Below are 12,699 nucleotides of genomic sequence, written 5' to 3'. Positions count from 1 at the left end.
ATACTTGCTCTTCCGGTACGTGCAAAGCAAGTAGGAAACAAAAAACGAGCAAGTTTTTGTTCTGGGAGATGTCTCTCTTTTTCAGTCAATATATTTTTAAATAAAATGATGGGGGAGCTCAATGAAGCCACATGGCACATGTGGAGGGGTTGTTTGCCAGCTTCTTGCGTCGATTGATCACACTAACGTGCTGATGCTTCCCGAAGAACGTAGACACAGCTGGGTACTGATAACCCACAAGTATAGGGGATCGCAAAAGTTTTTGAGGGTAGAGTATTCAACCCAAATTTATTGATTCGACACAAGGGGAGCCAAAGAATATTCTCAAGTATTAGCAGCTGAGTTGTCAATTCAACCACACCTGGAAGCTTAATATCTGCAGCAAAGTGTTTAGTTGCAAAGTAATATGATAGTGGTGATAACGGTAGCAAAAGGTAACATTACTAAAAGTAATATTTTTGGTATTCTGTAGTGATGATAGCAATAGCAACGGAAAAGTAAATAAGCGAAGAACAATATATGGAAAGCTCGTAGGCAATGGATCAGTGATGGAGAATTATGCCAGATGCGGTTCATCATGTAACAGTCATAACCTAGGGTGACACAAAACTAGCTCCAATTCATTGATATAATGTAGGTATGTATTCCGAACATAGTCATACGTGCTTATGGAAAAGAACTTCCATGACATCTTTTGTCCTACCCTCCCGTGGCAGCGGGGTCCTTACGGAAACTAAGGGATATTAAGGTCTCCTTTTAATAGAGAACCGGAACAAAGCATTAACACATAGTGAATACATGAACTCCTCAAACTACGGTCATCACCGGTAAGTATCCCGATTATTGTCACTTCGGGGTTAACGGATCATAACACATAATAGGTGACTATAGACTTGCAAGATAGGATCAAGAACACTCATATATAGATGAAAACATAATAGGTTCAGATCTGAAATCATGGCACTCGGGCACTAGTGACAAGCATTAAGCATAGCAAAGTCATAGCAACATCAATCTCAGAACATAGTGGACACTAGGGATCAAACCCTAACAAAACTAACTCGATTACATGATAGATCCCATCCAACCCATCACCGTCCAGCAAGCCTACGATGGAATTACTCACGCACGGCGGTGAGCATCATGAAATTGGTGATGGGGGATGGTTCATGATGACGATGGCGACGGATTCCCCTCTCCGGAGCCCCGAACGGACTCCAGATCAGCCCTCCCGGAAGTTTTAGGGCTTGGCGGAGGCTCCATATCGTAAAACATGATGATTTCTTCTCTCTGATTTTTTTCTCATCGAAACTCAATATATGGAGGTGTAGTTGGAGTCGGAGAGGCAACAGGGGCGCACGAGGTAGGGGGCACGCCGTAGGTGGGCAGGCGCGCCCCCACCCTCGTGGCAAGATGGTGGGCCCCCTGGCCTTCATCTTTGGCAGGTATTTTTCTTATTTTCTGAAAAGTGTCTCCGTGAAGTTTCAGGTCATTCCGAGAACGTTTGCTCCTGCACATAAATAACACCATGGTAATTCTGCTAAAAACATCGTCAGTCCGGGTTAGTTCCATTCAATTCATGCAAGCTAGAGTCCAAAACAAGGGCAAAAGTGTTTGGAAAAGTAGATACGTTGGAGATGTATCAACTCCCCCAAGCTTAAACCTTTGCTTGTCCTCAAGCAATTCAGTTAACAAACTGAAAGTGATAAAGAAAAACTTTTACAAACTCTGTTTGCTCTTGTTGTTGTAAATATGTAAAGCCAGCATTCAAGTTTTCAGCAAAGATTATAACTAACCACATTCGCAATAACGCATAGATCTCAAGTTTACTCATATCAATAGCATAATCAACTAGCGAGCCATAATAATAAAACTCGGATGAGAACACTTCCTCAAAACAATCACAATATGATATAACAGGATGGTATCTCGCTAGCCCTTTCTGAGACCGCAAAACATAAATGCAGAGCACCTTTAAAGACCAAGGACTGACTAGACATTGTAATTCATGGTAAAAGAGATCCAGTCAAGTCATACTCAATGTAAACTAACGGTAATCAATGCAAATGACAACAGTGCTCTCCAACTGGTGCTTTTTAATAAGAGGATGATGACTCAGCATAAACATAAATAGATAGGCCCTTCGCAGAGGGAAGCAGGGATTTGTAGAGGTGCCAGAGCTCGGTTTTGAAACAGAGGTGAATAATATTTTGAGCGGTATACTTTCATTGTCAACATAAAAACCAAGAGATGGCGATATCTTCCATGCTACACACATTATAGGCGGTTCCCAAACAGAATGGTAAAGTTTATACTCCCCCTTCCACCAACAAGCATCATTCCATGGCTTGCTCGAAACAACGAATGCCTCCAACTAACAAGACTCCCAGGGGGAGTTTTGTTTGCAATTATTTTGATTTAGTTTGCATAAAGCATGGGACTAGGCATCCCGGTGACCAGCCATTTATCTTGTGAGTGAGGAGCAGAGTCCACTCCTCTTGAGAATAACCCGCCTAACATGGAAGATACAGACATCCCTAGTTGATTCATGAGCTATTCGAGCATACAAAACATGATATTTATTTGAAGGTTTAGAGTTTGGCACATACAAATTTACTTGGAACGGCAGGTAGATACCGTATATAGGTAGGTATAGTGGACTCATGTGGAATAACTTTGGGGTTTAAGGGATTGGATGCACAAGCAGTATTCCCGCTTAGTACAGGTGAAGGCTAGCAAAAGACTGGGAAGCGACCAGCTAGAGAGCGACAACAGTCATGAACATGCATTAAAATTAATCAACACCGAATGCAAGCATGAGTAGGATATAATCCACCATGAACATAAATATCATGAAGGCTATGTTGATTTTGTTTCAACTACATGCGTGAACATGTGCCAAGTCAAGTCACTTAAATCATTCAAAGGAGGATACCACCCTATCATACCACATCATAACCATTTTAATAGCATGTTGGCACGCAAGGTAAACCATTATAACTCATAGCTAATCAAGTATGGCACAAGAAACTATGATCTCTAGTTGTCATTGCAAACATGTTTATTCATAATAGGCTGAATCAGGAACGATGAACTAATCATATTTACAAAAACAAAAGAGGTCGAGTTCATACCAGCTTTTCTCATCTCAGCCGGTCCATCATATATCATCATAATTGCCTTTCACTTGCACGACCGAATTGTGTGAATAATAATAATAGTGCACGTGCATTGGACTAAGCTGGAATCTGCAGCATTCAATAAACAGGAGAAGACAAGGCAATATGGGCTCTTTTGTCAGATCAACAATAATGCATATATGACCCACTTCAACAATTTAATTATGGTCTTTTCCTATCGACCCCCAAAGAAAAGAAATAAAACTATTTACACGGGAAAGCTCCCAACAAGGAAAAGAAGAACATGAAATATTTTTGGGTTTTCTTTTTAATTACTACTACAAGCATGGAAAGTAAACCGATTAAAAGCTACAACTAATTTTTTTTGGTTTTTCATAAGGTTTATTAAACACACAAGAAGAAAGCATAAAAAAGGAAAATAAACTAGCATGGATGATACAATGAAAAAGTATGAGCACCGACATCTAGCAATGAGTGTGTGAGCATAAATGTAATGTCGGTGAGAAATATGTACTCCCCCAAGCTTAGGCTTTTGGCCTAAGTTGGTTTATGGCCACGGTTGTCCTAGCGGATATCCATAATAATAGTTAGGGTCGTATTGTGATGGGGAAGAAGAAGGCTCAGATTGCCACTGACTGACAATCATCTCCGGATCCCACAGGTAATTAGACTGTCATGAAGGATCAAATTGTGGTTCCGGCTCTGGCTCCTCGGCTGGTGCAGGGTTCCGGTAGGCGTGGATAGCCGTCAATGGAACAAGGTACGTGCCTACAGTCTAATCAAACAAAGAAGGAGCAGGCAAGATAATAGTCTCAGGATGATGTTTACTAAAGAACAATTGATATTTAAGATCTCCTTCCCTATTCTTAACAATAAAATCATGTGCTACCATACTTTTATAATATTGATAAACACGAGGCAACACTTTTTCTTCCTTCTCAGCATGCCTAATAGGTATGTTAAATGTGCAGCTAGGCGTGTAGCATAGATGCCTCCAAAGATGGGGCCCTTGGTACGGTTCAGACTTAACCGTTTGGCAATAATGCCGCCCATACTAAAAGAGTTATCACCGTATAAACCGTGGTGCAAAATAATAATATCAGGGATACTCAGGTTTCCACAGTTTCCGCGACCAATTAAGCAACGACTAGCAAATAATGCAAAGTAACGTAAAACAGGAAAGTGTATGCTAGTGATTCGTGCATCGGAAACCTTCCTTGTTTCCCCTACAGTGATAGTGTCAATAAATACCTCCACATCATCACGATGTGGTTCTTCTGTGTTGCCCTCAAAAGGGACTAAACAAATCTGACAAAAATCATAAAGTGACATCTCCTTATGCTCATCATATAAATGAAACTCCACCGTAGGTGGTGAGTTCCTAGAATGAAAATGAAAGTTTTGCACAATATTTGTGAGCATGAGATATTGATCGCATTGCTCGTGGAGGAAAGCGGTAAGGCCTGCAGTCTGAGCCAATTCATGAAAATCTTCATAAATCCCGGCTGCTCTTAAGAAATCCTCGGAAGGCCATTCACACGCCCGAACCTCCGTGGTGCGAGGCAGATTATACTTAGGCTTTGGTGCCTTTTCCTTTGAGATTTGGCTCGATGAGCCCCTCAAAAGTCTCTTCATCATTTTCTGAAAAATTCTGAAATTTTTAGTAACTTCAAAATAAAAGTAAACCAAACTCAATAATATTGATAGTAACTACTCCTACAAGTGCCTAGGGCCTATATCATGCATCAAAACTACTTAGAACCATATAAATTTGACATGCAAGCTCAAGAACAGGGTCACCTAAGCAGCAAAAATTTGCAAGGAATAAAGCACTAGAACAAAAACTAATTGTACCAATGGAGGAGTCACATACCAAGAAACAATCTCCCCAAGCAGTTTTGTGAGAGGTGCTTTGAGCAAGGAGATCGAAAATGGCAGCAAAACGAGCTTGGACTCGGGTTTGAGCTGGTTATTCGTGTTTGGGGGAGGAAGAAGAAGTGTGTGGGTGCAGGAACAAGTGGAGGAGGGCCACCGTGGGCCCACGAGGCAGGGGGCGCGCCCTAGGGGGGTGGGCGCGCCCTCCACCCTCATGGCAAGGTGGTTGGCCCCCTGGTGTGTTCTTTGTTCCATAAATCCTCAAATATTGTAGAAAAAATCATATTTAATTTTCAGGGCATTTGGAGAACTTTTATTTTTGAGGTATTTTTATATTGCACGAATAATCAGATAACAGACAGATAAATATTTATTTTTATTTTATTTAATATAAATAACAGAAAGTAAAAGTGGGGTACAGAAGGTTGTGCCTTCTAGTTTCATCCATCTCATGATCATCAAAAGGAATCCACTAACAAGGTTGATTAAGTCTTGTTAACGAACTCATTCCGAATAACATGGAACCAGAGAAATTTCGAATAACACTATGTTACCTCAACGGGGATATGCACATCCCCAATAATAAGAATATCATATTTCTTCTTGACAACAAGAAGAGGAAATTCAAAACCTCCAAATATAATCGATGGAATTTTTCCAATAGAGTTGATACTATGAACTTGAGGTTGTTTCCTCGGAAAGTGTACCATATGCTCATTACCATTAACATTAAAAGTGACATTGCCCTTAGTGCAATCAATAACAGCCCCTGCAGTATTCAAAAAGGGTCTTCCAAGAATAATAGACATACTATCGTCCTCGGGAATATCAAGAATAAAAAAGTCCGTTAAAATAGTAACATTTGCAACTACAATAGGCACATCCTCATAAATACCGACAAGTATAGCAGTTGATTTATCAGCCATTTGCAAAGATATTTCTGTAGGTGTCAACTTATTCAAATCAAGTCTACGATATAAAGGGAGAGGCATAACACTAACACCAGCTCCAAGATCACATAAAGCAGTTTTAACATAGTTTCTTTTAATGGAGCATGGTATAGTGGGTACTCCTGGATCTCCAAGTTTCTTTGGTATTCCACCCTTAAAAGTATAATTAGCAAGCATGGTGGAAATTTCAGCTTTCGGTATCCTTCTTTTATTTGTAATAATATCTTTCATATACTTAGCATAAGGATTGGTTTTAAGAATATCAGTTAATCGCATACGCAAAAAGATAGGTCTAATCATTTCAGCAAAGCGCTCAAAATCCTCATCATCCTTTTTCTTGGATGGTTTTGGAGGAAAAGGCATGGGTTTCTGAACCCATGGCTCTCTTTCTTTACCATGTTTCCTAGCAACAAAGTCTTTCTTATCATAACGTTGATTCTTTGATTGTGGGTTATCAAGATCAACAACAGGTTCAATTTCTATATCATTATCATTACTAGGTTGAGCATCATCATGAACATTATTATTAGCATTATCACTAGTTTCAGGTTCATTACCAGGTTGTGTTTCAGCATCAGAAATAGAAATATCATTTGGATTCTCAGGTGTTTCAACAATAGGAGCACTAGAAGCATGCAAAGTCCTATCATTTTTCATTTTCTTCTTTTTAGAAGAACTAGGTGCATCTAAATTATTTCTCTGAGAATCTTGCTCAATTCTCTTAGGATGGCCTTCAGGATACAAAGGTTCCTGAGTCATTCTACCAGTTCTAGTAGCCACTCTAACAGCATAATCATTATTCTTACTATTCAATTCATTGAGCAAATCATTTTGAGCTTTAAGTACTTATTCTACTTGAGTGGTAACCATGGAAGCATGTTTACTAATAAGTTTAAGTTCACTTTTGACATTAGCCATATAATCACCCAAGTGTCCAAGCATATTTGAATTGTATTTCAGTTGTCTACCAAAATAAGCATTAAAGTCTTCTTACTTAGCCATAAATTTATCAAACTCATCTAAGCATGGGCTAGCAAACTTAGTAAATGGGATTACAGCTTTATCATATCTATAGAGAGAATTTACCTTTACTACCTGTGTCGGGTTATCAAGACCATGAGTTTCTTCAATAGGTAAAGGATTTGGATTATATGTTTCTTCAACAGGCGGTAAATTAAGACCATGTATTTCTTCAATAGGAGGTAAATCCTTAACATCTTCAGCTTTAATACCTTTTTCTTTCATAGATTTCTTTGCCTCTTGCATATCTTCAGGACTGAGAAATAGAATACCCCTCTTCTTCGAAGTTGGTTTAGGAATAGGCTCAGGAATTGGCTCCGGAGGTGTCCAATTATTTTCATTTGTCAACATATTATTCGATAGAATTTCAGCTTCATCCGGTGTTCTTTCCCTGAAAACAGGAGCAGCACAACTATCCAGGTAATCTCTGGAGGCATCAGTTAGTCCATTATAAAAGATATCAAGTATTTCATTTTTCTTAAGAGGATGATCAGGCAAAGCATTAATTAATTGGAGAAGCCTCCCCCAAGCTTGTGGGAGACTCTCTTCTTCAATTTGCACAAAATAATATATATCCCTTAAAGCAGCTTGTTTCTTATGAGCAAGGAAATATTTAGCATAGAAGTAATAAATCATATCCTGGGGACTACGCACACAACCAGGATCAACAGAATTAAACCATATCTTAGCATCACCCTTTAATGAGAACATAAATATTTTAAGGATATAAAAGTAGCGAGTTCTCTCATCTTTAGTGAACAGGGTAGCTATATCATTCAGTTTAGTAAGATGTGCCACAACAGTTTCAGATTCATAACCATGAAAAGGATCAGATTCAACCAAAGTAATTATATCAGGATCAACAGAGAATTCATAATCCTTATCAGTACAAAGATAGGTGAAGTAGCAAAAGCAGGGTCAGGTTTCATTGTAGCATTTAGAGATTGCTTACTCCATTTAGCTAATAATCTTTTAAGTTTAGTTCTATTTCTGCAAGCTAAAATAGCTAAAGAAGCATCTTGATCAAAAACATAACCCTTAGGAATGGCAAGTGGTTCTTCATCCTCACTTTCATCAGTATCATCAGATTCAATATTTTCAATTTCTCTAGCCCTAGCAAGTTGTTCATCAAGAAAAGCACTAAGTGGCATAGTAGTATCAGGCATAGAGGTAGTTTCATCATAAGTATCATGCATAGCAGAAGTGGCATCATCAATAACATGTGACATATCAGAACGAATAGCAGAAGCAGGTGTAGGTGTCGCAAGCTTACTCAAAACAGAAGGTGAATCAAGTGCAGAGCTAGATGGCAGTTCCTTACCTCTCCTCATAGTTGAGGGATAGATCTTGGTTTTTGGATCTCTCAAGTTCTTCATAATGATAAGCAGATATGTATCCCAAGTGACTCAAAGAATAGAGCTATGCTCCCCGGCAACAGCGCCAGAAAGTAGTCTTGATAACCCACAAGTATAGGGGATCGCAACAGTTTTTGAGGGTAGAGTATTCAACCCAAATTTTATTGATTCGACACAAGGGGCGCCAAAGAATATTCTCAAGTATTAGCAGCTGAGTTGTCAATTCAACCACACCTGGAAACTTAATATCTGCAGCAAAGTGTTTAGTAGCAAAGTAATATGATAGTGGTGATAACGGTAGCAAAAGGTAACATTACTAAAAGTAATATTTTTGGTATTCTGTAGTGATGATAGCAATAGCAACGGAAAAGTAAATAAGCGAAGAACAATATATGGAAAGCTCGTAGGCAATGGATCAGTGATGGAGAATTATGCCAGATGCGGTTCATCATGTAACAGTCATAACCTAGGGTGACACAAAACTAGCTCCAATTCATTGATATAATGTAGGTATGTATTCCGAACATAGTCATACGTGCTTATGGAAAAGAACTTCCATGACATCTTTTGTCCTACCCTCCCGTGGCAGCGGGGTCCTTACGGAAACTAAGGGATATTAAGGTCTCCTTTTAATAGAGAACCGGAACAAAGCATTAACACATAGTGAATACATGAACTCCTCAAACTACGGTCATCACCGGTAAGTATCCCGATTATTGTCACTTCAGGGTTAACGGATCATAACACATAATAGGTGACTATAGACTTGCAAGATAGGATCAATAACACTCATATATTGATGAAAACATAATAGGTTCAGATCTGAAATCATGGCACTCGGGCCCTAGTGACAAGCATTAAGCATAGCAAAGTCATAGCAACATCAATCTCAGAACATAGTGGACACTAGGGATCAAACCCTAACAAAACTAACTCGATTACATGATAGATCCCATCCAACCCATCACCGTCCAGCAAGCCTACGATGGAATTACTCATGCACGGCGGTGAGCATCATGAAATTGGTGATGGAGGATGGTTGATGATGACGATGGCGACGGATTCCCCTCTCCGGAGCCCCGAACGGACTCCAAATCAGCCCTCCCGAGAGGTTTTAGGGCTTGGCAGCGGCTCCATATCGTAAAACGTGATGATTTCTTCTCTTTGATTTTTTCCTCATGGAAACTCAATATATGGAGGGGGAGTTGGAGTCGGAGAGGCAAAAGGGGGCCCATGAGGTAGGGGCGTGCCCCCACCCTCGTGGCAAGACGGTGGCCCCCCTGGCCTTCATCTTTGGCAGGTATTTTTCTTATTTTCTAAAAAGTGTCTTCGTGAAGTTTCAGGTCATTCCGAGAATGTTTGCTCCTGCACATAAATAACACCATGGTAATTCTGCTGAAAACAGCGACAGTCCGGGTTAGTTCCATTCAATTCATGCAAGTTAGAGTCCAAAACAAGGGCAAAAGTGTTTGGAAAAGTAGATACGTTGGAGACGTATCAGGTACAATGAGGTTACTGTAGACGTGAATTCCGGCCATTCCGAGGCACTTAGACCATTGGATCAACATCAATGAACGACTAATATCACGTCACACGTGAAATTGGGAATTTCTAAACTGATTATAGAAATAACCAGCAGCGGGCTACTCATTTTTTGCTTCGAGAGGTTGCGGGCGTCTGGCTTCGCCACGATGGCCTCTGAGAACGTGGGGCCATGTACGCGTTCGAGAAACGTATCTAATGAGGATTTCTAGTGACCTATCTCATTAAGGAGGCAAAGCAAGTGTTACCCTTTACAAATTAAGTTAGATGGTAAATTTACAACCTGTCACGCTGGCGTCGCCCCAACACACGGTCGGTCCGGCCCGCCGCTAACCGAAGGGGCGCACATCGGCTTGGTGCGTCATTGACACGTGCGACCACATGTAAGTAGTATCACCAACACAAGGCCGGTCTGACCCGCTTCTTAACTTGAACAGATGGTATGTCCGGCCCAACGCTCACTGAAGCGATGTGCATCAACTTGGTACATCACTTATGTTCGACCGCATGTGAGCAGTAGCAAACCGACAGGCCAAGCTTCCCCGCCTACCACGCGCCAAAATCCCGACCTTTTATTGTAGACCCCTTTAAAAAATGAAGATCGCACATAGGAGCAGACCATGGCAGTTGGGAATGCTCGAGTGGCAGTTTCATGGGTAGGGGAGGGGCGTGCTGTGGTAGTTTTGTAATATGCCATGGTACTTCTTTTCCCACTACTATGTATGTGCAATAACTGGCACCGTCGGATACATATCTTACGGTTATTGGGTCGCTCGCTAGGAATAGCCTCGTGGCGAGCTATTGACTAGTCTTTTTTTCACACGCATTACATCGACACATATCATACCTCTCCCTCTTTCCCATGCACACACCTAGTCTCTCGGGACTTCGCGCACGTACCATCTCTAGCTCTCTAGGTCGATGCGACCCACATACACTTGTACTCTGTTTTTAGTACATTGTACACGAAGAGAAGAGGTGCACACATACACTCATCTTCTCTCACACACGCATTTGTAGCTATGAATTGTAGTGTTCTCAAGCATACGATTAGCTCTATCATAGGCTCACGCTGCTCCTTGGCCTTGAGATTGAGAAGTTTAAAACACGGAGGCTAAGTTGGAGGCACAAGGTTTTGTTAATGTGCGGGCCGCACACGACACCAACACGACATGAGCTTGGTCTGCCTGGTGCGTAGTCGGGTGAGTACTACTAGTAGTAGTACTACTTTGATGTGTACCGTCAACTCGCAGAAGTATGCAACACTTCCTCAACAAACAAGCATATAAGAAGCTTATACTCCTTACGCAAGGGATCTTTATATCCAACAGACACGAAATATCCCTTCGACCGTTGGAAATTACTTTAATTGTTGATCTGATGTCGAAGTAATTGCCGCATTGCCACCAAAATCGACCATCTCTTAAGCTAAAGTAGACCGAGCTAAACGCTATATTAGCATGTTGCTATTTACTAAGATAAATAGAAGGCACTGTAGAATCATTTAGGAGGTGAGCTTGTCAATCTGAATGTGGAGGGACACCGTCCTCGACAACACAACCCCGACCAGGAGCTTGGGCGGCACTGTGAAGAAGGTCAGCTCCTGCAACACGACGACGTTGGGCTCCTTGCTACTTGTCACCTTAATTTCCACCTTAACGATGGCAGTCCTACCTTTGGGCTCCCCCAACGGGCCCTTCACACATACCTTGGCTACATAGTGCGGCGGTGGTGACACCCCCGCTCTGATGCAGATGACCGACATGGCGATAGGCGCACCAACCACAAAAAATGTGCGTCCGTCTTCCTCCGCGAACAGCAAGCACCACGGCTCCGACACCGACACTTGCAGCTAGAGCGTCTTACCATACTAGATCCTATGCACGGGCATGGGATGCATGATGCTGATGTGGTGGGGGAGTGCCGACGGTGGGCCTTCATAGCCACAGATGGGCATGGGGCATTTGCAGGGCGCGAGCGGAGACATGCTCTGGTGATCGGTGAGCTTGTGGTATGTGACGTAGAGCCCACAACCTTCATGTGGGCACTCCACCCTCTCCAAGGAGAGGGCGGCGTCCATCGCCGTGTTGCGCACGTCGAAGCTGCCGCCGCGCTTGCACTTCTGGCACTGCCGCTGGTTCCTAAAGCACTCGCCTCGACAGTCTGTGCAGGCCAGGTGCCCTCCCTTGCACTGAACAAATCAATCAAACATCACATCAATCAAGAAACCTGCACCTTGCTCGATCATTGAATGGATGAGGTGTATTTGAACCTCCTACACTAGAGGCTTCAAGGGGCGGAGGCACAAGGGGCAGTGGAGCAAGGTGAGGTCCATAGAGACCTCCATCGTCGGGTCCTGTTCCGTCGGCATGATCTCGCCCTCCTCGTGCACCACCATCTCTCGCTTTAGAGCCGGGGCATTATAAAGTTTTACCATCATATACTCATACTCCTACTACTTCAAGGTGCATTAAATCAACACATGCAAGTATCAAAAGGAAAGTCACGGCATGCATGCATGCATTATAATTAATGCATCGATAAACACAAATTATTGAAATATATTGAGTGCACTACTTTGATGTGTCGCGTCAACTGGTACAACAAGGAGAAGCTTTATTACAACACCCTCTCCCTTGCCCATGAGCGTGGTGGCTCGCAGGACTAGGAGAAGCTTTCGCTACACGCTCTCCCTCTCGCACGTGGTGGACATGCTACAGTTCATTCGGTGTCAGATGGACAGAAGCATACTAGTAGTACCATCATTGTTCGACTTCCCGAAGAGGCGAAGAGCCAAGAGCAACCCGAACGCCCGTG

General features: G+C 42.0%; 1 protein-coding gene across 1 annotated transcript; it reads right to left on the bottom strand.

Annotated features, from left to right (window-relative positions):
- Positions 1-11,752: 11,752 nt before the first annotated feature.
- Positions 11,753-12,280, bottom strand: LOC147970996 (uncharacterized). Its single transcript, XM_087523773.1, has 2 exons — positions 12,224-12,280; positions 11,753-12,073 (listed from the first exon to the last, which is right to left on the bottom strand). Exons 1-2 carry the CDS (start codon positions 12,278-12,280, stop codon positions 11,753-11,755), a joined length of 378 nt encoding a protein of 125 aa, XP_087379899.1.
- Positions 12,281-12,699: the final 419 nt, after the last annotated feature.

This window comes from Triticum urartu, chromosome 5A, assembly GCF_056163025.1.
Source record: "Triticum urartu cultivar PI428250 chromosome 5A, HENAU_Tu73, whole genome shotgun sequence".
In the NCBI taxonomy this organism is placed as follows: domain Eukaryota; kingdom Viridiplantae; phylum Streptophyta; class Magnoliopsida; order Poales; family Poaceae; genus Triticum; species Triticum urartu.
This window is presented reverse-complemented; position numbering and strand designations above follow the sequence as displayed.